Here is a 23,167-nt window from a genome sequence, read left to right on the forward strand (position 1 = left end):
CATGTTAACCTGGATATTTTCAAACACTAATATTAGCCTTTCATGTAAGGTCAAAAAATTCTAGAAAGGTGTTCCGAAGGATAACTGGAGGCTTGACTTCATTACTCTTCTGTGTTCTAGTCAGGCTGTAATTAGGGATGGAGTTAGGTGCGGCCAGAACCTGCTATGAGCACAGAAATGTCCAGCGGACAGGACCTCTGACTGCAGTACAAACAACCTGAAATTCCACAGGACAAAGTCTGAACAGACTTGTTTGTTCTAGGAAAACATGACCACCTGATCATAATGGGCTGCTTGAAGGTTTCCAGAAACAGTGACATACTGCAGCTTATGTGATCAAGTCCCCTAAAGGAATGTTTGCACATCAGAAATTCCTGCCAAGCACTGAAGTAATGAACAGGAGACAACACATTGAGAATGAAGAATTGCTTGGCTGGACTGTACCTCATAAATTTTGGCATGGCATTTAGTCCTGGCTACTCAAAACCAAATGCATTAGTAAAAGAGAGCCTGTGTAGTAAAGAACCAGCTGGAGGGGAAGAAAAACCAACACCAAATACATCTAATGATCTTATATTAATAACTAACAGCTCTGCCTGGAGACTTCATTTTCCATAGAAGCAAATTAGATATTAACTACAAAGGCTCTAGTTAAAACTTGTCATTCGTGCCATGCCAAAAGTTTTGTGTGTGAACAGAGACACACACATGAACTAATTGCTGTGCCCGAATTCCAGAAGGCTGGCAAAGCCTATTCTTCCCCCATGGCTTCTCTAAAAACAGAATACGGATGCATCTCTGTGCCTGATGGGCAACACAGTGAAAACATTATCTAGTCATATTTTATTTTTTTAATAAAGCCACTCCTTGTGGAAAGCTCATACACCTGTGGTTGGCAGATCATTAATTTGCTTCTGATGTCTTCCTCGAAAAGAATTTCTGAAGTATCACGCAAAGCTTGGGTTTTCTGTTGATCATGAATTTTCTAGGAAGAGGAAGTTAAAGATTCTCTATGACGGATCACACCCATTTCCCCAAAGCAGCAGCTGAGCTTGCTCAACCCATTAATGATGTTTATGCCCTGTAGGCAAAACCTGGGTCGCAGAGCCCACAGGACAGCTGTGCTCTGTGATGGCAGCTCAGAGTTGCAGTTAGTTTCTAACTCTTGGTGGCACTCCCACAGCCCTGTGTGGAGCTTGGGGCCATTGGTGCTTCAGTTTACTTTCCATCCCACTTCCCCATCCCCTGTGTCCTTGTTGCGGCTGTTCTGCTTGGCACGAAGTGCTGAGGCAGGTACAAGCGTGTGGGAATCCTGCACAAAGACCCCCTTGGAGCTGTCACAGACTGTCCCCATGCTCCCTTTGCCCAAGGCCGTAGCCGTGTGGAGCTCTGCTATTTCAGGTGGGTTCTCCCTGGTGGCAGTACAGGCTGCGTGTGAACTGGGGCCTCCTCAGTTGCATTTCTAGAGCTGCCAGCGTTATGCTTATGGACAGCAGGCTGCAAAATTCCCCTCTGCCTGTGACGAAAGCTGGTGCTGGAGTTAAAATGGGCTCAAACAGCCCACTCAGGCCAGCAGGTGATCGTTTCTAGGCTAACTGCACAGAGACTGACTGCAGACTGGTCATGGGGCTGAACCTGAGACAAAGCCACTGCCATAAACTCCACCTTAGCCCATAGAGATGTGGTTGGAAAATACTCACTACAGACTAGCAGGAAAGATTGTGCAAAACAAATGAGGCAAAGTGTCTTCAGAGAGATCTTACACACACACACACACACACACACACAAAGAAAGAGACTTGCAACCAAGTGTTGCACCACTGCCCAGGTACGGGCTGCATGGGAGTGAGACTATTTACCAAGCTACCTAGGTTCTTAGAAGATCAAAGAGAATGAATATGAGAAGATGCTTCTGGAGAAGATGGGAGGGGACCACAACGGGGTAGGCTCTGTAAATGGAAGAAATAGGCTGGTTTTCTGTTGGAACACCTTGACTAAGCAACATGGCTCCAGTGAACTTTTCCAAACCGTATTTCAGGCCATATCACCTCAGCTGCTTTCAGCACATCCATTTTACTGGCTGTCCCCTCCTGTTTTTCATGATACCGTAACCCTGGTTGCAGAGGTTCCTGGTTTGTTTCTCAGTTTAAGGCAATTATAGCTGCAGCTTGAGACTTCCTTTCTCCATAAGCAGTGTTAGTTGTGGTCAGCACTTCTTCCCTCTTAGTGTGGGGGCCCATAATCTCCACTCTTCAGTCTCAGCGCTATCAGTGGGTCTGGCTATTTACAGATCCTGTGGTCCCTTCCTCCCTGTGTTTCCTTTCTATCCTACCAGCTGGAAGTCTTCTTCCAGGTTCTGCACTCCCCCTCTTTGACTTCACTACCTCTTTCCTTCCTGAGTCTATTGTTCCTGCTTTCAGCAGGAGGCTGACACCAAAACAGTCACTGCCCCCAGCTGTGACCACACTAGCCCTTTCTCTCACCCCCCCAGGTGCCACACAGTTCCTAAGGAATGCTACATCCACAGTCCTATGGATGTTTGTCCCACCAGTGGCCCTGCCTCCCCTCTACACATTGTGGCCACCTGCAGAGCTGAAGCACTGCTGCCTACTCCTTCTCCATCCAGGTTCCTCATAACAACCTGTTTGAGAGTGGTGCTTGCACTCTGTGGTAACTGTATGCTTTCAAAAGAGCTTCACAGTAAACCAACAGCTTTCTCATCTTGCCTTGCTTACCTTGTCTTTTCGTTACCCTTGCCTGCCCTGCTTTCAAGGGTCACTGTCTTCTGCTTTAGGCATGCTCCCTACGCTGCTTATTAGTCTCTGTTCTAGAGGGATTCAGTTTAGAAAACTCTGGAGAGTGGGGTGATATTCAGGGAAAAGAGATTATATGTCTGCTGGAAAATTTGGAAGAGTTATGTCTGATAGGAGGAGACAGCCCTGTTGGTTTTGGCCTCAAGCAAGTTAGTGCCTGTGCTGTGGAGTGCCCTCAAAGGAGGGTGAGGTAGCTCAGGGTCTGCTCACTGCCCAGTCTCTCCACCTTGCTTCCATATGGTGTGATGAGCATGACTTGAAGCTATACATCACTTGAGTGATGGTCACCTGCCAAACAGCCTGCTCCCAGCAGGGACGCCTGTAACATCTCCAACTGACCATTACAGCAAGGTTTAAAACTTGTCCCTAGATCCAGGAAACCCCAGGGCACATCTGCCAAGCTCACCCCTGCTTTGGGGTATCCCAAAGCCTCCCAAGCCCCAAGGACCTGCCAGGCCAGCCAGAGGTGATGTTACCAGACTTTTGAAAATAAACATTTGATTATGATACTGGAAAGCGAGTTACAAAAGAAAACCCTGAAGACATACATGTATACACACACACACACGTGCACTTAACCACTCAGGAGCAATTGGGAGCAGCACGCTCCTTCCCTGGCCCCACACTCCAGTTACCCTTTCCATCAAACCCCAGCAGTTTTGCCTGGCAGCCCAGCAACACCAGCTGGCACAACTGAAAGGGATAGTCCTCTCTTCCCCCTTTCAAACCTTCCTAGCCCTTCCCATACTTGCTTCAGCAGTCACACGAGCAGGAGGAGATCAGCTCAGGAAGACAATGACAATCAGCATCTGAGCAGGGCTAGGGACACAACTCAGCCCAAGCCTGCCACTTGCCAGAGCGGGTGCAAGGGACAGCATGTGCAGCAGGACCAGCCTCTTGGCTGCAACACAACCCCACATTGGATCAAGCCAGCCATGACTGTGCTCCTCAGTATCTCTCGAGTTACCCATCCGTTGTATTCCTTAATTTGTTCCTTCTGCCTTTGCTGGCTTTTCTCCAGACCACAACATTTGTAAGACTGCAGTAAAATTGTGTAAGTTATAAACCTGAACAAAATATTCACTCTACACATAGCGTATTAGCTCCTTATCTTAGATCTTGCTGGAAGCATTGCAGGGAGTCAGCATGCGATGTGACTGCCTGCCTCAATGCTTTATTTTTCCTAGGAAGACATCTACTAATTACACTCAATTGAGCACACTGGCAGGCTGGTCACCCACAACCCTCACACAGCTGCTTCCCTTGCATCAATCCTAACAAATATATGGCCTTATATACGTTCCTTATGGGAAAGCAGGGCAGCCCAAGGAAGTTTTCTATATGAACCCTGAAACCACAGGAAATTGGGAGCATCTTCTTACACACTTCGGGAAGGGATCTATCTGCTGAGAACCTGTGTCTTGTTCTAGTGAGAGGGACAACGCTTTCTATTTGATTCTCCTTTCCTCCATCTGTGGCTATGCTTGCTCCACTCTTTCTACCACTGAAAACAGCCAGGCTGCCCTGAAATACTGAACAGAGCTCTCTCCCTTAGTGACTGTAGACTGCTAAGAAAGGAAAAGAAAGGAAAAGAAAGGAAGAATAAAATAATAGATTTGTATTAGGAATTGCTCCTCGCCCCAAAACGTCATTGTAGATTCCTGGTACCCCGCCACTCACACTGTGATCCATGGGAAACTATATCACTCAGTTATTTTTCAGGTAATTGAGTGAATTTGTCGGCCCCCTTCCCAAATCTTCTCATGCAGCAAAACCAGGAGAGGCCAATAGGTCTGAGTAGGAGGGCAGGACTCAGCCACCTCATCTCTCTCCTGCAGTCCTTTCACCCATGTCCTTTGCTGGGTAGTGAGAAGAGAGCAAGGTCCCTCTTCTCCTCTGCCACCCTGCTTCTGGACAGACTCCCAGAGAAGCATTTTCTCTTCCCTTTGGCTCAGACCTGCAAGTGCAAGGGCGGGTTTTATCCCTATCACAGCACTTCACCCCCAAGCTTTTCCAGCTCTCTTTCATGGTAACCTCACGCCCTCAGACAACAAAACTTCTGTACTGAAAACCTGTCCCCAGTGGTATGGCAGACTCCAAGAACAAGCCTGGTTACCATCCTTTACTTTCCTTTGGTCTCTTGGATGATGTCGGGGACTATCTTTTACTGACAGAGGTGAGTAACAGCAAGGCGACCTCTGATTAGGAGGCTACATCGGGCTCAGGGTCTGGTGTCACAGCAGTCAGGAGGAAAGAGGCAGATGTGATGTACATGGACAGGGAAGCTGAGGGCCAAAGAGCCGGCTGCCAACTTGGAGCTCAGAAATTCAGCACCAAAGCACATGAGATGCAAAAGAAACAGATGCAGGAAATAGCAAGAACTGTGCAGTGACAGCACGCGCTCTCAGGGAACAGTCAGCAGCAGGAGGTCTTTCCTGTACTGAGAAAGACAACAAAAAGAAGCTGACTATTTCTCAGACCAGCAGCATGCTCTTCCTGCTGCTTTTATGTAAAACTGATGGACAGGATCAGCAGCCTTGCCAGGACTTGGAGTAACCAGCATGGGCTGGAAGGCTTGCAAGGGACCCAGCTGAGGTAGTGAAGCTTGAGTAACCCTGATGTAGTAAGCCTTGCTAAGACACAGCACAGTGAACAAAAACTGTGCACCCTCCACAGAAGAGAGGAGCCTGCACTGTATCTCCCTATGTCTCCTAGCACTGACAGGCAGAGACAAAGTGTGACACTGACCTATTAGCCTCTAAAGCTGCCTTGGCTCCTCCTGGGCACATGCCATTTCTCACTCTCAAGCCCTAGCTGGGGTAACACCATCACAAACAGACTCTGTCCCTCCTAACCCCTGCACGACATCGCCATCACACAGCCAAACACAGACCTAGTGAGAACAAAGCCAGCAGGGGAGTAGAGCAGCACTGCATGACAGATGGTGACAAGGCAGGAGCAAGCCACTCAGGCTGAGACTGCTCGAACCAATGCAAATGCCACCACTCCCAATAAACACTCACCACCTGAACTTAAGCCTCTACACAACAAGATGCAGCTTACAGAGCCTCCACCCTGCCATCACACACTCCCTTTTGCATCCCTCTGTCATAGCTTCAGCTCTCAGGGCCCCAAGTGTACTAACAGGCCTTAATTGCCCTAAGCATCCTCACCTGGGGCCTCTACCCACACCCGCTGCCCATGGGTGTGGGGTTGGGTGTGTTTTTCATTTAAACTCAGTCCAGAGCTACCAGTCCCCTTCTGAGCTAAACTGGAGGAGTACTGGTCTCTGGCTGTGCCTTGTTGATCCTGACCCATAGGCTGGCTTAGCAGCCTGACCTCAGCCTTGCCTTGTCACCACAGACATGTCTGGCAATCACTAGGCCTGATCCTGACCTGTGATTGACTTCCCAGCTTGACTGTAGACTACCTCATCGCTGTGAGCTTGCCCGGCTATATCAATTCTTGGTCAAACCTGGCCTAATACCCTGGGCTTGCCCAGCTCTTCTTGCTCTGGTACTGGGGGAACGAGCCATGGCTGATGACGGCCCAGGCCCACTGGCTGTGGGACACCTCCCTCACAGCTCTCCTCCTTCTAGGGTGCAGACAGTCCTCGTTGAACCCTGACATCAGCGCTCCTGGTATGACTGCCGGACAGCTGCACCATGAATGTCATCAGGGAACTCAACTGGTTTAAAAATAGCCATGAGGAAAAAGCTATCGGTTACTTTTACCTGAACTGATTCCCCAATACTGTCTGTATAATCCCAGAAACAGGCACATAGGCACAATTAAGGTAGCAGCAGAAGAGCAACAGACACCAGGGGCTACTTATGACAAGACTGCCACCAAGAATGAGCCCTGGCAGGAACAGGCTTCACTACCCAGTTCAGAAACTCATCTCAGAGTAGCTCAAATCAGATGTGTCAGCCAGAAGCCTCTCATCTTACTGTAGGGCAACGTGCCTCCCATATCAGGTCTCGCTTTGGCCACATAGTTAGAGCTTTGCTGATTCCCAGAACACAAGACTTCATACGCCTGCTAAACCCGCAGCAGGTTGGTTTTTTTTTTTTTTTTTCCCCAACAAGTCGGTTGTTCCTCATTGCATCTGTGTGTCCCAAGATTTTATGGATCTTGCTAAGATCATGGGTTCCTGTTGCAATGAATTCTACAGTCTACCTTATGTTTCTGTGGAAATGAGTGAAAGGAAGGCCTTTGTATTTAAACTGAAAGTTGTCTTGTCCAGATATTAGTACACTTAACTGTTTCTTTTAGTGACAAGCTGGTGCTGCAGAGCAATCTCCTTTTGGAGGTAAGGCAATCCCAAGCTATTGCATCTCAGTAACACCACGCTACTGGTTAGCTTTGGTTGTTGCTGCCCTTCTGAACCTCTCATTGCTCTGCAGTCACTCTTTTTCTCTTTTTTTTTTTTTTGGGGGGGGGGTGGGGGGTGGAGCCTAAAGCATGAAATGGGCTATACACCATTGACTTTTAGTTCAAAGAACAACTGTATTTTTTCCTGTTTTTCTTGCGTTATACCCGAATGACTTTCTAGTCCATTCCCTCCTGTTTGCGGGCAGGTAATATAGCACTTTAAGGCCCTGACACCATCTTTGGTCTGAAGTAACAACTTCCCTACCTTGATTACTGCCTCATGCCACCTTGACTGCTGCACAGGGGCACTTCACAGAAGGGCACCTCTTGAGAAGTCTCCAGCTGACCCAACCATTTCCACCTCTCTTCACTTGTGCTAGTAGTGTACCAGGCCCAGTTGCCCAAGGTCCAGCTGCTGCAGCAGCAGGTGACGCTTGTGGGCACTCACCTGAGCTTCTTCTCAGGTAGTGGCTGACCCAAGGTGGGCATGGCCTCCTTGCTCTTCCTCACAGCCCCTCTCTGCCCGGGCCCGGCCCGCCATGAGGAAGGGGGGGTCGGTCAGTCAGTCAGGAACGCTGAGGGGGCTGAGGGGATCGCCGTGAGCAGCCAGAGCTGACGGGGGGCTCGGAGGGGGGAAGGTCTCCCTTCACGTTTAGACTCTGGAAGCGGTTTGCAGAGACCGGTGCCGTGAAACCCGCCAAGCGGCGGGGCCGGAGGAGCGGAGGGGGTGCTGTCGGGCCTAGCGCCGAGGTTGGGGGGGCCCTGCCCCGAAACGCCCACCCTGAGGCCGGGGAAGGTGGGGACTCCCGGCGGTTGTAGCGGTGAATGGCGGAGCCGCCCCGCGCCCCCGCTGCCATGGCGACGGGGCGGGTGGGGGCGGGCCCCAACGGGGGACCCCTCCGCGGGCCGGCGTGGGCTGAGGCGGCACCCGTAACCGCGGCCCGGCCCCGGCGCCGATTGGGCCCGGTCAGCACCCGTCGTCGCGGTGGTGTCTGGGAAGGAGAGATCATGGCGGCGGAGCCGAGCAAGACGGAGATCCAGACTCTCTTCAAGCGGCTCCGGGCAGCGCCGGCGAACAAGGTAGCCGGGTGTCGCCGGGCGGCTTGTCGCCCTTCCCAGCCGGGCCGCTCCCCTGCGGCCGCGGCCTGGGGTCGGGCTAAGCCCCGCTGGGCTGCGGGGCGCGGGGAGGGCCCGGGGAAAGCGGCCGGGGCGCGGGGGACGTGGCCGGCGGGTTGCGGCGGGAGGCGGAGGAGCGGAAGAACCGGCTCAGCCCGGCCGTCCCTCTGCCCTTCGCTTTAGTCGTGCTTCGACTGCGGCGCTAAGAACCCGAGCTGGGCCAGCATCACCTACGGGGTCTTTCTGTGCATCGACTGCTCCGGCGTCCACCGGTCCCTGGGCGTCCACCTCAGCTTCATCAGGTGCGTGGGGACCGGGAGGGTGTGGGGCGGGGAGCGCCGGGCCAGGCCCGGGGTGGCTGTGCCTCCCTGGTGCGGGGACACGCAGGGAGCTCGGTTAGAGAGAAGCGTTATCACGGAGTGGGTGGTCGCCTCGGGTTGTGCGGAGCTTGCTGGCTGGAGGTTGTAGGTCACTCAGTCCTTCCAAGATGGAGTTTCTGAAGGACCTCAGTGGAACATCCACTTGTTACTTTTGCCTGCTTTTTAGAAGCACCGTCTGGACTCCCAGCTGGAGAAGCTGGGAGCGTGACTTGTAAATCCTACCAGTAAAGCAGCAATGTGTAAGTGTTTCTTGTAACCCTCAGTAAGGCAAAAAGAGGAATATTCTTTAATCTTTTCTGTATCAACCTGGTGTTGGATTTTCAGCCTATTGATTTTATTTTCAGTACTTCTAAAAATTAGCATTTTAAGCAACAGAACTGTGACCTTTGCTTATTGGGAGATAAGGTGAGTAACTGGTATGAGACATACTGTGTCACCTGGCTTTACTTGGTTGTTTTCTCAGTTGCTTTGTCATGTGTTCTGATCTGTGGGACGGGCTGAATACCAGTCTCCCATGTTGTGTGATGACGTGGAAAAGGAAAGTTGTTGGCTGTGCTTTCCCATCTCAAGCTCCGCCCTCTTAAGCAATACAAGTCAGAGGTCCTCCAAGTTTGGACACTGTTATTTGGTGTGAAGCTGAAACTCTAAGGTGGTTTTTTTTTCCTCACTTTAAAAGTTCAAATTAACTTCTTATGGGAGCAAAGAAGTTACCAAAATGTTCTTTCCCCTTTTGCCTGCTGTATTCTGGGATAGCAGTGGGATATCTGACAGTTCTAGCTCAGACCTTGCTTTTGCATTTGGTGTGCCTGCGCATTGTTAACGGAAATAATTGGTTCTCACACAGGTCCACAGAGTTGGATTCTAACTGGAACTGGTTCCAGCTGAGATGCATGCAAGTGGGCAGCAACGCCAATGCGGTGAGGAGCCTCTTTAGGCGCTTTTCTTGCTTTCTCTCTTGCTAATCTACATCCTTTGTTTCTTTTTCCCTTTCCTCTGAGTGGCTTTCTGGGTACCAACCTTATCTGAAATGTGTAATGAGGAGAGGTTTTTGTCAGGTGTGCTTGGAAGTCAGACTGTGACCTTTGAATACATTGTTTTCTGATGTGCAGATTTATCATTTCCTTCCATCTCATTTAAATGAGAGGCATGGTCCCCTTAAAGTACCACTGATCAGTTTAGAAGCTCATTGTGACTCAGAAGCATCCTCCTGTGGGGGACAGGGAGGTTTTTCTCAGGCCTGTGGGGCCCGGAGTGAGACTTCTTAGAGAAAGCCGATTGATGAATGGTTGATTTTTGCTCTGTGCTTAGCATTTCACCCCTTGTCTCTGGGAAGGTTCCTTTTTCTGTGTCTAATGCTTGCTTGAGTATGATCTAGCAGCCAGGAGACTGAATATTCTTCTCTTTTCAGACTGCTTTCTTCCGCCAGCATGGCTGTACTACCACAGATGCCAACGCAAAGTATAACAGTCGAGCTGCCCAGATGTACAGGGAGAAGATCCGGCAGTTGGCAAGTGCTGCCATGGCCAAGTACGGCACTGATGTAAGTCTGAGCTGCTCTGTACTGTTAGATGTCTAGTGCTGGATGCTGAGTCTTGTAGGATACCTTCTTTTTTCCTTCTCCTCTCTTCAGCTGCTTATAGAAGGACTGAGTGGAGCCCCCGGGCACTCCCCTGACAAGAGTGACGCTGACTTCTTCATGGAGCACACACAGGTGAGAAGAACTGTCTAAACCAGGCAGGCTGAACACCTCTCAAATAGCCAGCTGTGCAGCCAGGAGCAGTCCCACTTGGTTTGGAAGGACTCTTAAGTTGTGTATTTGTTCAGTAGTAACTAAGATTCAGTCATAGTCACAGATCTAAACAATCCCTCATGGGTCCTGTAATATCCGTGTCTTCTGTTTTCAAAACCATCTTTATCTTCAAGGAATACTCGGAGCTACTGGCTACTCCCTGGAAGATGCTTTGTATACTGTGTTAATGCATAGTCTCTTTGTACAGTTAACGCAAGAAGTGGCTATTACTTTGAACTTCTGATTTAGTCAGCTTTTCAGTGCCATAGACCCTGGTAAAGTGAATTTGGGCACCTGTTTGCACAATGCTAGGCAGACTTTCTCACGTGAATACAGTGAGAATTGCCTGGATGGCAATAAAGACAGTGGAAGCTGAGATTATTAATTTTTTTTTTCCAGTGAAACCCATTCACACTTTCTCCCAGATTTAAGCTCGTCTCCTTAACCTGGGAAGTCCTCACAGCAGCCAATTCTGATACTACTGTTGAGTGATGGTGGTGTTTCTCCTGGCCTTCCATTCAGCTTAGCGTCCTCTTTTTCTTCTTGAATTTTTGTCCCCACTAACAGAATGTGGGCTGGTCCATATGTTACCTTCAATGAAGGCTTAGTCTGGAGTTTGGAACACGTCTCCTTTTGGCCTAAAATTGAATACAGGTCACTAAACCTGAAGTCAGTTCAGGATTGTTGGATTCATTCATCTTCTGCAAATCACTGGAATGAGCATTTCCTTGCAGTCTTCCAGTACCTGGGATGTAGCAGATGCCAGCCAGAATCCTGCAGAGTCTTCCCCGGAGGTGGAAAAAACAGCAAAGTCATCAGAAGGCAGCGAAGCATCAAGTGAGTTCCCTGCTGAATAATTTTCCCAAGAACCTGACTTGACTTCCAAGAGCGTGCACTTCTGTACCACGCTTGGAAGGGCTGAGCTTTTCCTTGGGTTCAGGCTTGAAGGAGCGGAAGCTCTGTGCACTCTATGATGTTTAGTTACGTCGGTGGAGACTTGTAAAAACACTGCTCTATTTGGAATCAGTTCTCTGCTTTTCCTGAAATGCACGCAAAACTGTGTTGGGGGTTAGCTGCCCCATTTCCTTGCTTCCAGACACAACTATTTGCTTAAAGACTCTTTTCTATCCCTTGAATTTTGTGGGTCTGGAAATGATCTATGAATATAAAGCAAAAAACCATTTCTAGGGTGAATGACAGGAAAACCAACAATAAGGGGCACAGCTGTAATTTGAAACAGCTCTGTGTATTCCCCTGCAGAGTGTTTGCTTTCTTTTCATGTGTCAGGAACGCTGCAGAGGGAATAACTTGCTCTGTGCAGGCATAAAGTTACTGTGCTTGGGAAATTCCACATTTCAAACTGTAACTTAGCTTGTTTGGGGTGGAGGCAGAGGTGGTAAAAGAGATGTAGTGGAACTGTGAGCACGCTGAAAAGAAAGGGCTTGAGAATCTCTCTGCTGAATGTTCTCTTCTGTTTTTGTGCCCACAGATTCCGGCCAGGGCCCCTCTATTGACTTGTTGAGCACATCTCCTAAAGCTCCTCTAGGTAAGTAAGACTCTGCTGTCTCTCAGATCAGTCTTGCTCTTACATCTACTGTTCAGTAGTAAGCTCAGTGGAGCTGGAACTCCAGAACATCTAAAGGAGCTTCTCTTCCTGTGGAGCCAGTACTGAGGATCTCCCTAAACCCCCAAACTAAGCCACAGTTTACTGGAGGTTTCCTCCTCCTTTCGATGATTGAGTTCAAAGCTGTTGCCTTCCCAAAAACCTGTTTTCATTTTTCGAGCTTTGGACAAAACTCAGTATTTTCATATCTAGAGCTTGGCTGATCAAGGCCATGTGACTGGTTTTTGGTTTTTTGTTTTGTTTTTTTGTTTGGTGGGTCTTTTTTTCTTTTCCCCCCAGAAGCTTTGGAGGCAAATGGATTTTTAGCTTCCAGAGTAACAGTGATTTGTATCTGATTCTGCCCTGCCATCACCATCCTGGCTGCACACAGAGCATCTTGCTGGAGCTTCTTTCCTTATTGAGAGTGTGCTCTTAGCTCATAGTGGGTTCATCCTGGGTGGAAAGCCTGTGTCCTCAAGTGCCTATTCATTCCCCGTGTTTTATGTCTCTTCCTCAGACATGTCCATGTATCTCTCAACACAAGGGCCCGCTCCTGCCAGAGGTAACTGGCTAACAGCTGGCGTGCGCTGGCTGCTTGTGACAACTCTGCCTGCCCCCTCTGCCCTGAACTCTAACTTTAGCTTCCTGTGCTTGGAGGGAGAGAATGAGCCAAAGCTTAGGTGTATGATATCAGGATCTAAACCGGCTGTTCCAGATCTGGATTGGGATCTTAATCAACATTTTTGTTAAATGTTTCCCGACAGTACTAAAAAAAAAAAAAAAAAAAAAAAACAAAAACAACCCTGAGTCAAATGTTAGGAACAGCGAGCTGAAAACAGTCTTAGACTGTGTGAATGTTTTGAACCCCCCTATTTTAACAACTTGTGACAAGACTAGAAAAGATACAGGAAAGGCTGTCAAGAATGATCTAAAGCATGGCTCACAAAAGTCATGTGGTTGTAGAAAGTAAGGAGACACTTCTGTGGAAGGAAAGCCCAAGGAGGGCGATAAGAGATTTTGGAGCATGTAGGAAGCTGGGAAAATGTCCTGGGCAGTCCCTCTCTGTTTGCTTTGTTCTTACACTTTTCCCCAGGCATCTGCTGCTTGGCTGGACCTTGGCTGGTTTTACGAGTGTGGCGTGCTTTGTGCCCTCACAGTGACAGGCTCCTGGTGTTAGGGAACCTGTTGCTTTTACAGCTCGCTGCACTTTAGGTCCATTTTGTCGTTGGTCTGTTCGTGTAAACATGACTTCAGGGTTCTTGCTTCTTTATCCCTAAGGCATTGGTGAGGCACTGACCTTCATATGGCTCTGAAGCTGCATTTTCTTGGATTTATGTATGGAATAAATCTAGCCTTTCTCTAGCTACCCTGATCCCTATGGGTTAGGGTCACCAACTGCATGACAGTTGGAGGAGCTTCTCAAAGGTCTTAATTCACTTAGAAGTTTATCCAGCAGTGGATGTGCTTCTCTAGACCACCAGCTTGCAATTGTGGAGCTTTTAAGTGCATCTTTCTTGGCTGGGTGAAGTCACCCGGGCTTCTGATATGAAGCTGCATGGTGTGTCCTGGACTCTCTAGCAGCTGGACTGTGGTGGATGTTCGTGTGGGTTGCTGACTTATTTGGGCTTCTTAATTCACTTCTGCTTATTTGCTGCTTCCATCCTCTTGCAGAACTGAAATCCTCCCTCATTGGAAAGAAGAAGCCAGGAGCTGCCAAGAAAGGGGTATGTCTGAGCTCTTGTTTTATGAAGAGGAGGTAGAGCATGTCTCACATTACTGCTGGCCTTTCCCCAGCCCTTGCTTTTTGCCCTTACAAAGCTGTCTATTGAGAGATCCATTTAGAGAAGGGGGAGCTTTGATTATATCGCTGCTTATTTTGAAAGATACCTTGTATATTAATGGACAAAAACAATTAGGTTTTGGACCATTACTTGTTATGGTCTGAAGTGTATGTGGCTGATCTCTTAGCGCTGGCTGCTGGTGGGTTGACTCTTGGGTGTTCTTCCATAGTCTGTTGTGAGCTCTATTGGGTCTGTAGGTTGTGACTACACAGGGAGACTGAAGGCCTGATCAGTCCAGCAAGGAGTAGGATTCTGGTTTTCTTCTATGATGAACAATCTAGGGTGAAGAAATCACTTTTTTTTTTTTTTTTTTTTTGGTTTTGTTTTACAAGTTGGGTGCAAAAAAAGGTCTTGGAGCCCAGAAAGTGAGCAGCCAGAGCTTCAGTGAGATTGAGCGGCAAGCCCAGGTGGCGGAGCAGCTGAGGGAGCAGCAAGCAGTGGAGTCCAGGAAACAAACGGAGGAGTCCATGTAAGTGCCCCGTTTGGGCTGAATGCCTTGCATACATACAGCAGAAGTAATACGAGGTTAATGCTGTTCACCCCAGTGACTGTACTCACCTAGTGTGAGTACAGAACATGCTGCACGATGGGATGAGCAGTAGCTGTAAGCCAGTATGGTCCTTACAGCAGGGCACAAGTTATACTGCCATGTTTTATTCAAGTTAGCATTCCTGGAAAAGTTAAAGGAGCAGACATGGAAGTGGTTTTTGTTTCTGTTGACCTTTGGACAGGACTGAAAAAGGCAAAGGCTGAACTGGATGGGGCATTCTGTTGGGTGGGGCACAATGCTTATTCTAAGGAAATCATGGTTAGCCAAAAAAGAATTGAATCCCAGTGGAGGTGAGATGTGAAGACAAGCAGTAGCTTCTACGCAAGGATTTTTGGCAGAGCTGTTGTGGAAATGGGTGTTTTGATGGATTGTCAGGGTTACTCTCTCCCTTGCCCCTCCACAGCATGGGCTGGGGGGGTGGGTAATGAGCTGGTACCCACCGTAGCTCTTTCCTTTAGAGTCACCTCCATGCGACTGGCTTATCAGGAGCTGCAGCTCGATCGGAAGAAGGAAGAGAAGAAACTTCAGAACCTTGAAGGGAAGAAGCGTGAACAAGCAGAGAGGCTGGGCATGGGCTTGGTGTCCAGAAGGTACTTGGCTGTGGATGGCATAGGACAGAAAGGTGTCTTGGGAGCACCCCGCTCAGGAAAAGTTTCCTGTAGTCTGTAGCTTGCTGCTCTTGTGACAGATAGGGAGCTGATCTAAAGAGCTCATATGCTGGACTATGTCTGAAAATGCTTCAGGCCCCAGAAGGAATGTGCACGTTCTTCAGAGGTTCTAGTTCTCATTCGAGCTTTTCCAAAGATGCATGTGGCCTGTCAGTGTCTAGCCCCAAAACCCTGCTGCTTGACAGATGTCCCCCTGCAGAATACTTCCCTTAAGAAGGTAGCTCAAGGCTTCTGAGGGAGTCAGGGTAAGCTAGGTAAGCGGTGAAGGGATCCCACAGCTCTCCTTTGAGACTTGGGGCATCTGCCCTGCTTGTGAAGGCCAGGTTGAGGTTTGAGGTAGACTGGTTGTAGGGGTTGGATGCTGTCAGACCCGTCGGCCCTCACTGCCTGTTTGTTGTGCTAGTTCTGTTTCACACTCGGTGATGTCTGAGATGCAAGTAATTGAGCAGGAGACGCCACTGGCTGCAAAATCTTCCCGCTCCCAATTGGACTTGTTTGAAGATGGTGGAAGCTTCACATCTGGACCCCCAAAGTAAGACTTAGGTTCAGTGTAGTCTTTGGCTTACTCCTGAATTTCATGTGTGGCCTAAATTGCCTGTTTTTGGTGCCTAGGTACAAATATAATCCCTTCTCGTTCGAAGATGCATTTGGCTCACGATGGGAAACGGACTCTTCATGGGGTATGGACAAAGAGGAGGAACCCGAGGTGACCATTTCCAGTATTCGGCCAGTTTCAGAGAGGTAAAGTGCCTGCCACTGCTATGGTATCTTCTGTGTGTGAGGGGGACAAAGGGACAGATCTAGGAGCTGTGGGGAGAGATACTGCTGTGTAATGACAGAGCCTTGTACTGCAGAAGATAACTTGCATGGACAAGCCCAAGAAGAAGGGCCTTGAGTGAAAGAGGCTTGGGCACTTCTTCCCTTGTCGTGTCCCTAAGTTTGATACAGCCTTTTCGATCATCAAGCGCTGGCTGTCCTGAGGTGGGGAGAGGAGAACCCTGATGGTGGCTGGAACATGAGGACCTGTTGCTTTCCTTTGATCAGATGGGGTCTGAGAAGTCTGTTTCTTTACTGTGTTGGTGAGCTTAAGCTGAGATGATGTCTCCTCTCTTGTTTCCTCAGACCCACCAGTAGGCGGGAGACAGAGAACAGGACAACCATTGTGGAATCCAATGAAGCTCGGCAGAAGTTTGCAGGGGCTAAAGCTATCTCTTCAGATATGTTCTTTGGGCGGGAGGCAGATGCTGAGGTAGGTGCATTCTGCAGTGCCTAAGCTGGTACAGCTCTGGCTTTATTGCCTCTTGTTTGCTCAGGTCCTACTCTGTTCCCTTCCTTTATAAACTTCTTGTTCTGTTTTCTGCTGCAGTATGAAGCCAGATCCCGACTGCAGCAGCTCTCGGGCAGCAGCGCCATCAGCTCTGCAGACCTGTTTGGAGAGGCTGAGAACGCGCACTCAGGTTTGTTAGCACTCGGCGGGGTGGCGGAAGGGGGCAGCTTTGGAGGACCTAGACTGGAGGAGGTCAGGGTGCTCTCTGGGGCGTGGGGACTCTGGGCTGACTCCTGCTGGTTCTTGTAGGTGGCGTGTCAATTGGAAATGTCCTGCCTGCAGCTGACATTGCACAGTTCAAGCAAGGAGTGAAATCAGTTGCTGGAAAGATGGCTGTCCTAGCCAACGGGGTGATGAACTCCCTCCAGGTGAGATTACACTGTGGCACCTTCAGACAGGGACTTTCACCATATCCTGCCTTCTGCTGGAATTATTGTTGTCTTCTCAAATTATGTGGGAAATCCCAGGTAGAGTCCTGTCTTTTGTAGCTGATGACTACACTACAATAGCTGAGCAATTCCAGGTGGCCAGTGAACTTTGCTTGGCCAACCTTATTCTCCTGCTGGACGGGACACACTGTTATGTCAGATATGCCCTTTCCCACAATCCCCAGGCAGAACTTAAAACTAAGGCCATGCCTTTGTGTGGTATCCCGTCTAGGTAACCTCGCAACCGCGTTCCAATCCCAAACACCCCAAGACCTTGTTGTCTGATTGTGGAGTTTGCATCAAGTGTTGTAGCATGGTGTCTCGGTGTGTTTCCTCCCCAGGATCGTTACGGCTCATATTGATGACCCAGGGACTGCAACTTGAAGGGAAGCCAGCAAGAGGCACCGATGCCACCTTTGCCTGGAATAAACTCTGCAGGATTGTCTTAGTTTGTCTGGGGCTGGGGGGGAGGGATGAAGGTAAGCAGAGTGGGTCAGGACATGGCTGTGCCCAGGATGCTTTCCAAATATCTCTGGATTCCACTCTATTAAAATTCAATGTGCCCTCATACCCACTGCTATCTACTAGCCAGTGGAGACAGGCCTTCTTACAGGTGTAACCCCACTGCTGTAAAAGGTATGACAGGAACTCCTCGGCTGCCCTCACCAGTGCTCCTCTCCTTCTCGGCCCGTACCTTAGCTCACCAAGTGACAGAGGAAAGCGGAATGCTGTTTTTCTGAACATTGTGGACATGGAACATCCCATGGACATGACTGGGTTTTCTTTGTTCTGTTCAGTGCTCCCAGTCCATGGTAGTGTGGAGTCCTCTGTATTTGCAGGGTCTGACTTTTGCCATGGGATAATCCTTTTTACTGTCTTGTAAACCAGCTTATATTGATGCAGGAGAAAAAAATCAAAGCGAAGATTATTTTTTTAGCTTCTAATTACATCATCAGCAAAAAAGGCCCAGGTAAAGAAGTACTGTAAAGAGATGTACTGGATCCCTGGTTATTTTGTTGCCTGACTTTGGACCGAGGCCAAAGTCCTGAGCCTCTGTCTTCACCATGACGTGGACTTCTGAAGTGCAGCAGCGAGTGAGGACTGTCCTTTTAGTCCTGTTCAACTTGGCTCTCTGCTCCTGACTCTGGTTTTAACAAGAGCATGTTTTTTCTCTTCCTTGGACTGTGGTGTTGAGGACTGGGTAGTAAGAAAAAGGGGGGGGGGGGAGGGGGAAGGGCTAGTTACACACTAATTGTTAGCAAAAAGAGAGGCTAGGGCTGTTCTGAAGTTTGGCAGCACCTCTGTCTCTGGGGCTAAGAGATGGTCTCCACCAGTTGGGGCTGTGGTACCTAGCGGGTGGGAGGGGAAGGGTTACTCTGCTGCTGCGGTGGGGGCAGGAGGGGAGGGTGTGATGGTCAGGCCTTCCTGGGGTTTTGCCCCTGGTCCCTGGTGTGGTCGCACCATGATGGTACCTGGGGCTTTGTGGGCAGGGTGAGCGTGGTGGGGCCGTGACCCGGCAGGGCTGGGTTGGGGTGGTGCCATCGCCTTCCCCAGGCAAGTTGGGGTCTGGTGGGGTGGCCCGAGGGGGCTCCTGTGTCGTGTGTCGTCCCCCCCCCCCCCCACCGTACCGCTTGCCCAGGTTGCTACCAGAAGAGGCCAGAGGCAGTGGTGGCCTTACGCAGCGTGCTTTATTGCCAGGCTGTCACAGTCACTCACGGAGGGGTGGGAAGAGGAAGCACAGTGAGGGAGCACGTTAATAAATAAAATAACTTGCAATAAATAAATAACCCCTCCCACTACCTCCACAGCAGGTGGGGGACGGTGGTACAGACTCTGCGGTAGTTACAGGATTAGTCTTAAAATAGCTCCAGCACGTGTTGAATTTGAATCCACTTCAGCTTAGGGCTGCTCTAAGCTTTGGGTGACCAGCTCTTGGTAGCCCACGCCGCAGCATTTTATGAACAAGAGGAGCAAGAGAAATTTCAAGTGCCCCAGGAAATAGCTAGTCTGTGCAAGCTGAGGTACGGGAGCTGGGCTAGAGAGCGCGTTCAGGGCTGTGGAGACAAAACTACTCAGTTATCCTTAAGGACTGCACTGTGATGTGACAACAATGCCAATATTTACAAAAAAAAAAATACTTGGGACTCACTTGGTAACTGCTTACTTCTGCCCACCCAACCCCAGCAGATGCTCTCTATGTTTGCAAGCCACACCACCCGTGGCCAAAGGATTTAAAGACTTTTTTTCTTTGTCCTCTGACCCCCTGTGAAGCTTGCTCTTCCAAGTGCCCTCACTGCGCTGTTGGAGGCAGTGGGAGGCCTCGCAGATGGGAGCTCAGAGGAGCCGGACAGCACCAAGCAGTACTTACTGCCATCTAGCTTATTTGCTATATGGGCTTTGGTAAGTCTTGGACACATGGAGGAGGAAGGAGAAAGAGGTGACATGGCAATAGCTAAGCCCTTCTTTTTGAGGAACTTCAGGAATTTCTCTTCCTTTGATCATACGATGCAGGTGCAGCTTTACTGGGAGTATAATGGAGCACGAGTGCAGGGCTACCGCTGGCCATTTAACCACTCTATTGACTAGGCCAAGTCTGAACACAGTTACACGAGACAAGACTGGCAAGCGGCTGGCACCAGTACTCCCACTTCTGCAGCACCTGCCCAGCTGTGGGGAGAGCCCCGCTGGGAGAAGAGCTGGCTATTTCTCAAGGGGAGGCAGAGCTGCTGTCTGCTGGTTCGTCCTGCCTGCCAGCAGAGGGTAGCATAACTCTGCAGCTGGAAATAGCTTCTGCAGAGGAGTTATTCCTGCACCAAGTTGGAGCTGGGGAAAAGGCAGCGTTCTTCTGGGAAGAGAGGGGTGGACCTGGCAATGGGGACTGGCACAGACACACACACACACACACTGGTGATGCGGGCAGAACCCACCGTCAGAGCAGATGCTCTGGGAGGAGGTGCTGGTCCTCCAATGGGTTCTGGAGAAACCCAAGATGGGAATGGTGCCCATCCTCACAACCTTCAGTTTTCAGAGGAGTCTGTCTCTTCATTGGAGCCTTCACTCTCAGTATCCATTTTTCGCCGGTGGTGTAGAGGTTTCCACGGAGAGTTAATCCTGGGTGAGGGACGGACAGGCAAATTAGCTGCATCCCCGCTGGAGCTGGTGGGACCGGAGATGGAAAGCCCTGAAACCTGAGCTACCCTGAAAGAGAAAAGACAAATGGTAGGCAGCCTAACTTGTCATTCCCAACCTTTACCCTAGCGGTTTCGGACTGAACCTGGGAGGAAGGCTTCTTCACAATGAGCACAGGGATGGAAAGATGTTCATGACAGAGGGGGAACACCTTGTGTTAGTACCTACTCGGCTCGCTGTGTGAATCTTTCCTGCTCTTTAAACAGATCTTTCTTCTGGGCTGGGCCTATGTCCTCCAACACTCCTAGTTTTCACCATCCAAACAAAATTTCCCTGTTCGTTAGAGAGTGCTGCTTCCTCTGGATCCCTCTTTGAGGCACACTTTCCCACTCTGTTTCTGAAGCCTTTTCTAAGGATTTTGTTAGCTGCACCAAGGCACCCCAAAGAAAGAGGCCCCCTCTGCTCTGGCTGCTCTGCTAGCTTCTCTAATGTTTTATAGTAGAGCAAAATAATAGGGACAGTACTTTAATACAGTCTTCCTTAGCAAGCTACCTTTGATCTGTTGCTTTACTTCCTACTTTAGGCAACTCCACTTACAATTTCTCAAGTTCCTGATCCATGGCAGGGTCCACAAACAAGTCTCCTTTATCTGGCAAAGCCCCTGGGGAAAAAAAAACCAAAAACAAACCACAAAGGAAAGTATCAGAGCAGAGTTAGGCTATTTGTTCTTAAAGAAAAGCACTCAAGCCATAGCAGCATCCAAAATCCACCCTGCAAGTCAGAAGACACTTCCTTATAGAAGCATAGAATGGTTAGTGCTGGAAGGGACCTTAAAGATCATCTAGTTCCAGCCCCTCTGCCATGGGCAGGGACACCTCCCACCAGACCAGGTTGCTCAAAGCCCCATCCAGCCTGGCCTTAGACACCTCCAGGGATGGGGCAGCCACAGCTTCTCTGGGCAAAGAGAATTTCTCTGTTAGAGAAATGGACACTGCGTGCTGAGGATCATGGACAGATAGAGAATGATGGTCCGTATTGTGTCCTTCACACAGGCTGTAGCTGAGCACCGGGAGGCACTCCACTCTCAGTAGTCTCTCCTCCCAGAGCACTTGAAGAGCTCAAAGTGTTGGCAGTTTCCATTCACTATATGAAACTACCGAGTATTGACTGTCAAGGAGATGACACTCTGTCAGCTTTGGGCCTCTGCTAATCGCCCTCTATAATCACCAGTCCCAGATCGTATCAGAGCAACAGACATGTTGTTTGCGCCACAGCCTGAAGCATGTTCTATCCCACCCGGGGAGATGTATACTTCAGTGCCACCCGCCTTTCTTGTGGTGCACCGAGCTGGGGGATCAAAACACTCCACAGATGTAAGACTATTGCTTTCCTTGCAATTCAGGAAAGTCAGGCCTGACTCTGGTGCACATAAAGTCTACAGGAGTAAGCGTGGATGGACCGTGCTCGAGCGTTGCTTGCTGGCTGGGTGAGAGCGTGAAAGGCTGAGCCAGTTATCGGGTTCTCCCTCTCAGCATAAGGTCACCATGTTCCTTTTCATGTTTGAAACCCTATTCAGGATGAAGGACACGGTGTAGTTCAGGACTGGAACAGCTAGTTGATCGCCTTTGCCGTTCTCTGAAAGGACACTGGGCACCTCAAGAAGAGACCAGAAAGGAAGGTGGGGTTCTTAGGAAAGCCCTCCTTCCTAATTCTGTAACAAGCTCCACCTTGTACAGGGGTCACAGGAGGGTGTGATCAGCCAGCACAGAGATGACAGGAATTGACTGCCACAGCCTGGGTAGCGCCACGCACCAGGACAAATCCCCCCCCCTTGGTAACCTGTACCACTAGTGCAGTGAGGAACGCTCGTGTTTATCAGGAGACCTGGGTGCTACGCTCAGGACCTTTGGGAAAGGGCTTTATACTCCCTGTGGGGACACAAATCTGATTTCTGGCCCTGGCACCTTGCTCTTGAAGAAGGGTCTGGAGAGCTACCGACCTCACATGGGCAAGCTGGCAGCAGCCATCAAAAGTGTAGAAATGAGTGCCTACAAATTAGAACCAGTTTAGACCAGAACAGACTTCCCCACTTCTTCCAGTTCTGATCTTCCCTCTCCTGCAAATGAACAGGGAAGCCTGGCACCGCAACACAGGGCATCAGGAGGTCCAGTGAAGTGCCCCAGCCTGCTCCCTTTCACGTGCTCAATCAAAAGAATAAGCCTAACTTGTTTCTGCATTTGCAGAAGGCACAGTGAGGTCTCTAGAGCACAAGAATTACTTGGGAGAGCCAGGAAGTAACACTTAAGAGGATTCACGAATCAACGCTGATACTGGAGTTGGGCTGTGGATTCCAGGCTGGCCGGACAAACTCATCAGCGCTGCCCTGTCCCAAACAAGGGTCCTGCCCCTGTTCCTCAAGGGGGGCTACTGGCTCTGTGAGACCAGAAAGAAGGCAGGCATCCTGACCGAAAGCTCCTTTGCCTGAAACTGCCCTCGCTGAAGGGCTTCTGGGGAGCTTGCGATCCCCTACAGACCGAAGACTATTGAAATCACCCTTCAAGAGAGATTAAAAGACACCCAGGGAAAGAATCCTCCTTTCCTTGCCAAGGGGCTAGCACCTGTCAGGCTTGTGGTTGCTGCCCCTCCTCTGAGTGAGGGGCTGGCAGAGGGCCAGGGGATGGGCCCACATTCATGGAAACGAGGAACCCGCACGCTTTGTGGATGGCGCAATGGAAGCTGTGGGCAGGGTATTTCCAACCCCCCCGCCCCCCGCCCCATTCATCTGTTTTCTTTGCACTCGACTAGAAGTGGATTTCGTAGGGCAAAGGGAAAAAAAAAGATTTTGCTTGCTGCAATCCAGGCATCACCTCCCCCAGCGAATGCCCTGCTTCCTAAGCCTGTTTGCAGAGGGGATTGCAGGGCTGCATTCATGCACCTTTGATATATAATCTCCATGTTGCTTGGGTAAGCAGCCCTGCCCCAGAGGAGCTTTAGCAGCTTAAATGGTTTGCTGTAAGAAGGGGCTCAGCCAGGGAGGGGACACTTTTACTCTACTATGACACACACCTGTGCAAAAGAACAAGCCCTGAGGGAAGGTACACCTTTTCACTGAGGTTTGTCTTTGTAAAATAGGGACTGACAGAAATTCA

The 23,167-nt window shown here is 49.7% G+C and overlaps 2 protein-coding genes across 4 annotated transcripts in view; one reads left to right on the plus strand and one right to left on the minus strand.

Moving 5' to 3' along the window:
• The first annotated feature begins 8,071 nt into the window (after positions 1–8,071).
• On the plus strand, positions 8,072–18,069 carry ARFGAP2 (ARF GTPase activating protein 2). Of its 2 annotated transcripts, XM_074150075.1 has the most exons (17): positions 8,072–8,267; positions 8,487–8,605; positions 9,528–9,600; positions 10,092–10,223; positions 10,314–10,394; positions 11,207–11,309; positions 11,962–12,018; positions 12,593–12,637; positions 13,747–13,799; positions 14,249–14,385; positions 14,925–15,056; positions 15,538–15,666; positions 15,747–15,875; positions 16,257–16,383; positions 16,501–16,591; positions 16,711–16,829; positions 17,231–18,069. In XM_074150075.1, exons 1-17 carry the CDS (start codon positions 8,196–8,198, stop codon positions 17,249–17,251), a joined length of 1,620 nt encoding a protein of 539 aa, XP_074006176.1. In that variant the 5' UTR covers positions 8,072–8,195; the 3' UTR covers positions 17,252–18,069. The 2 variants fall into 2 exon arrangements, with proteins under 2 accessions (XP_074006176.1, XP_074006177.1); XM_074150076.1 differs by lacking the exon at positions 12,593–12,637 and having other exon boundaries at positions 8,178–8,267.
• A 490-nt stretch (positions 18,070–18,559) lies between these two features.
• Positions 18,560–23,167, minus strand: part of CSTPP1 (centriolar satellite-associated tubulin polyglutamylase complex regulator 1) — an 85,421-nt gene continuing 80,813 nt past the window's right edge. Inside the window, exons 8-9 of one of the 2 annotated variants that reach the window (XM_074149529.1) lie at positions 20,616–20,679; positions 18,560–20,087 (exon numbers count right to left, since the gene is read on the minus strand). In XM_074149529.1, coding sequence (XP_074005630.1) covers positions 19,907–20,087; positions 20,616–20,679 — 245 coding nt within the window. In that variant the 3' untranslated portion in view covers positions 18,560–19,906. Of the gene's footprint in view, positions 20,118–20,615; positions 20,680–23,167 lie in introns of both variants that reach the window. The other variant, XM_074149528.1, reaches the window with a different exon arrangement.

This window comes from Numenius arquata, chromosome 6, assembly GCF_964106895.1.
Source record: "Numenius arquata chromosome 6, bNumArq3.hap1.1, whole genome shotgun sequence".
Taxonomy (NCBI): domain Eukaryota; kingdom Metazoa; phylum Chordata; class Aves; order Charadriiformes; family Scolopacidae; genus Numenius; species Numenius arquata.

What these genes read in the sequence shown, in the direction of transcription:
- ARFGAP2 (XM_074150075.1), top strand. Translation starts at nt 8,196, where the DNA reads ATGGCGGCGGAGCCGAGCAAGACGGAGATCCAGACTCTCTTCAAGCGG. An exon ending in TGGGCAGCAACGCCAATGCG is followed by an intron (nt 9,601 to 10,091) that starts GTGAGGAGCCTC and finishes TTCTCTTTTCAG; the next exon opens with ACTGCTTTCTTCCGCCAGCA. An exon ending in TGGCCAAGTACGGCACTGAT is followed by an intron (nt 10,224 to 10,313) that starts GTAAGTCTGAGC and finishes TCCTCTCTTCAG; the next exon opens with CTGCTTATAGAAGGACTGAG.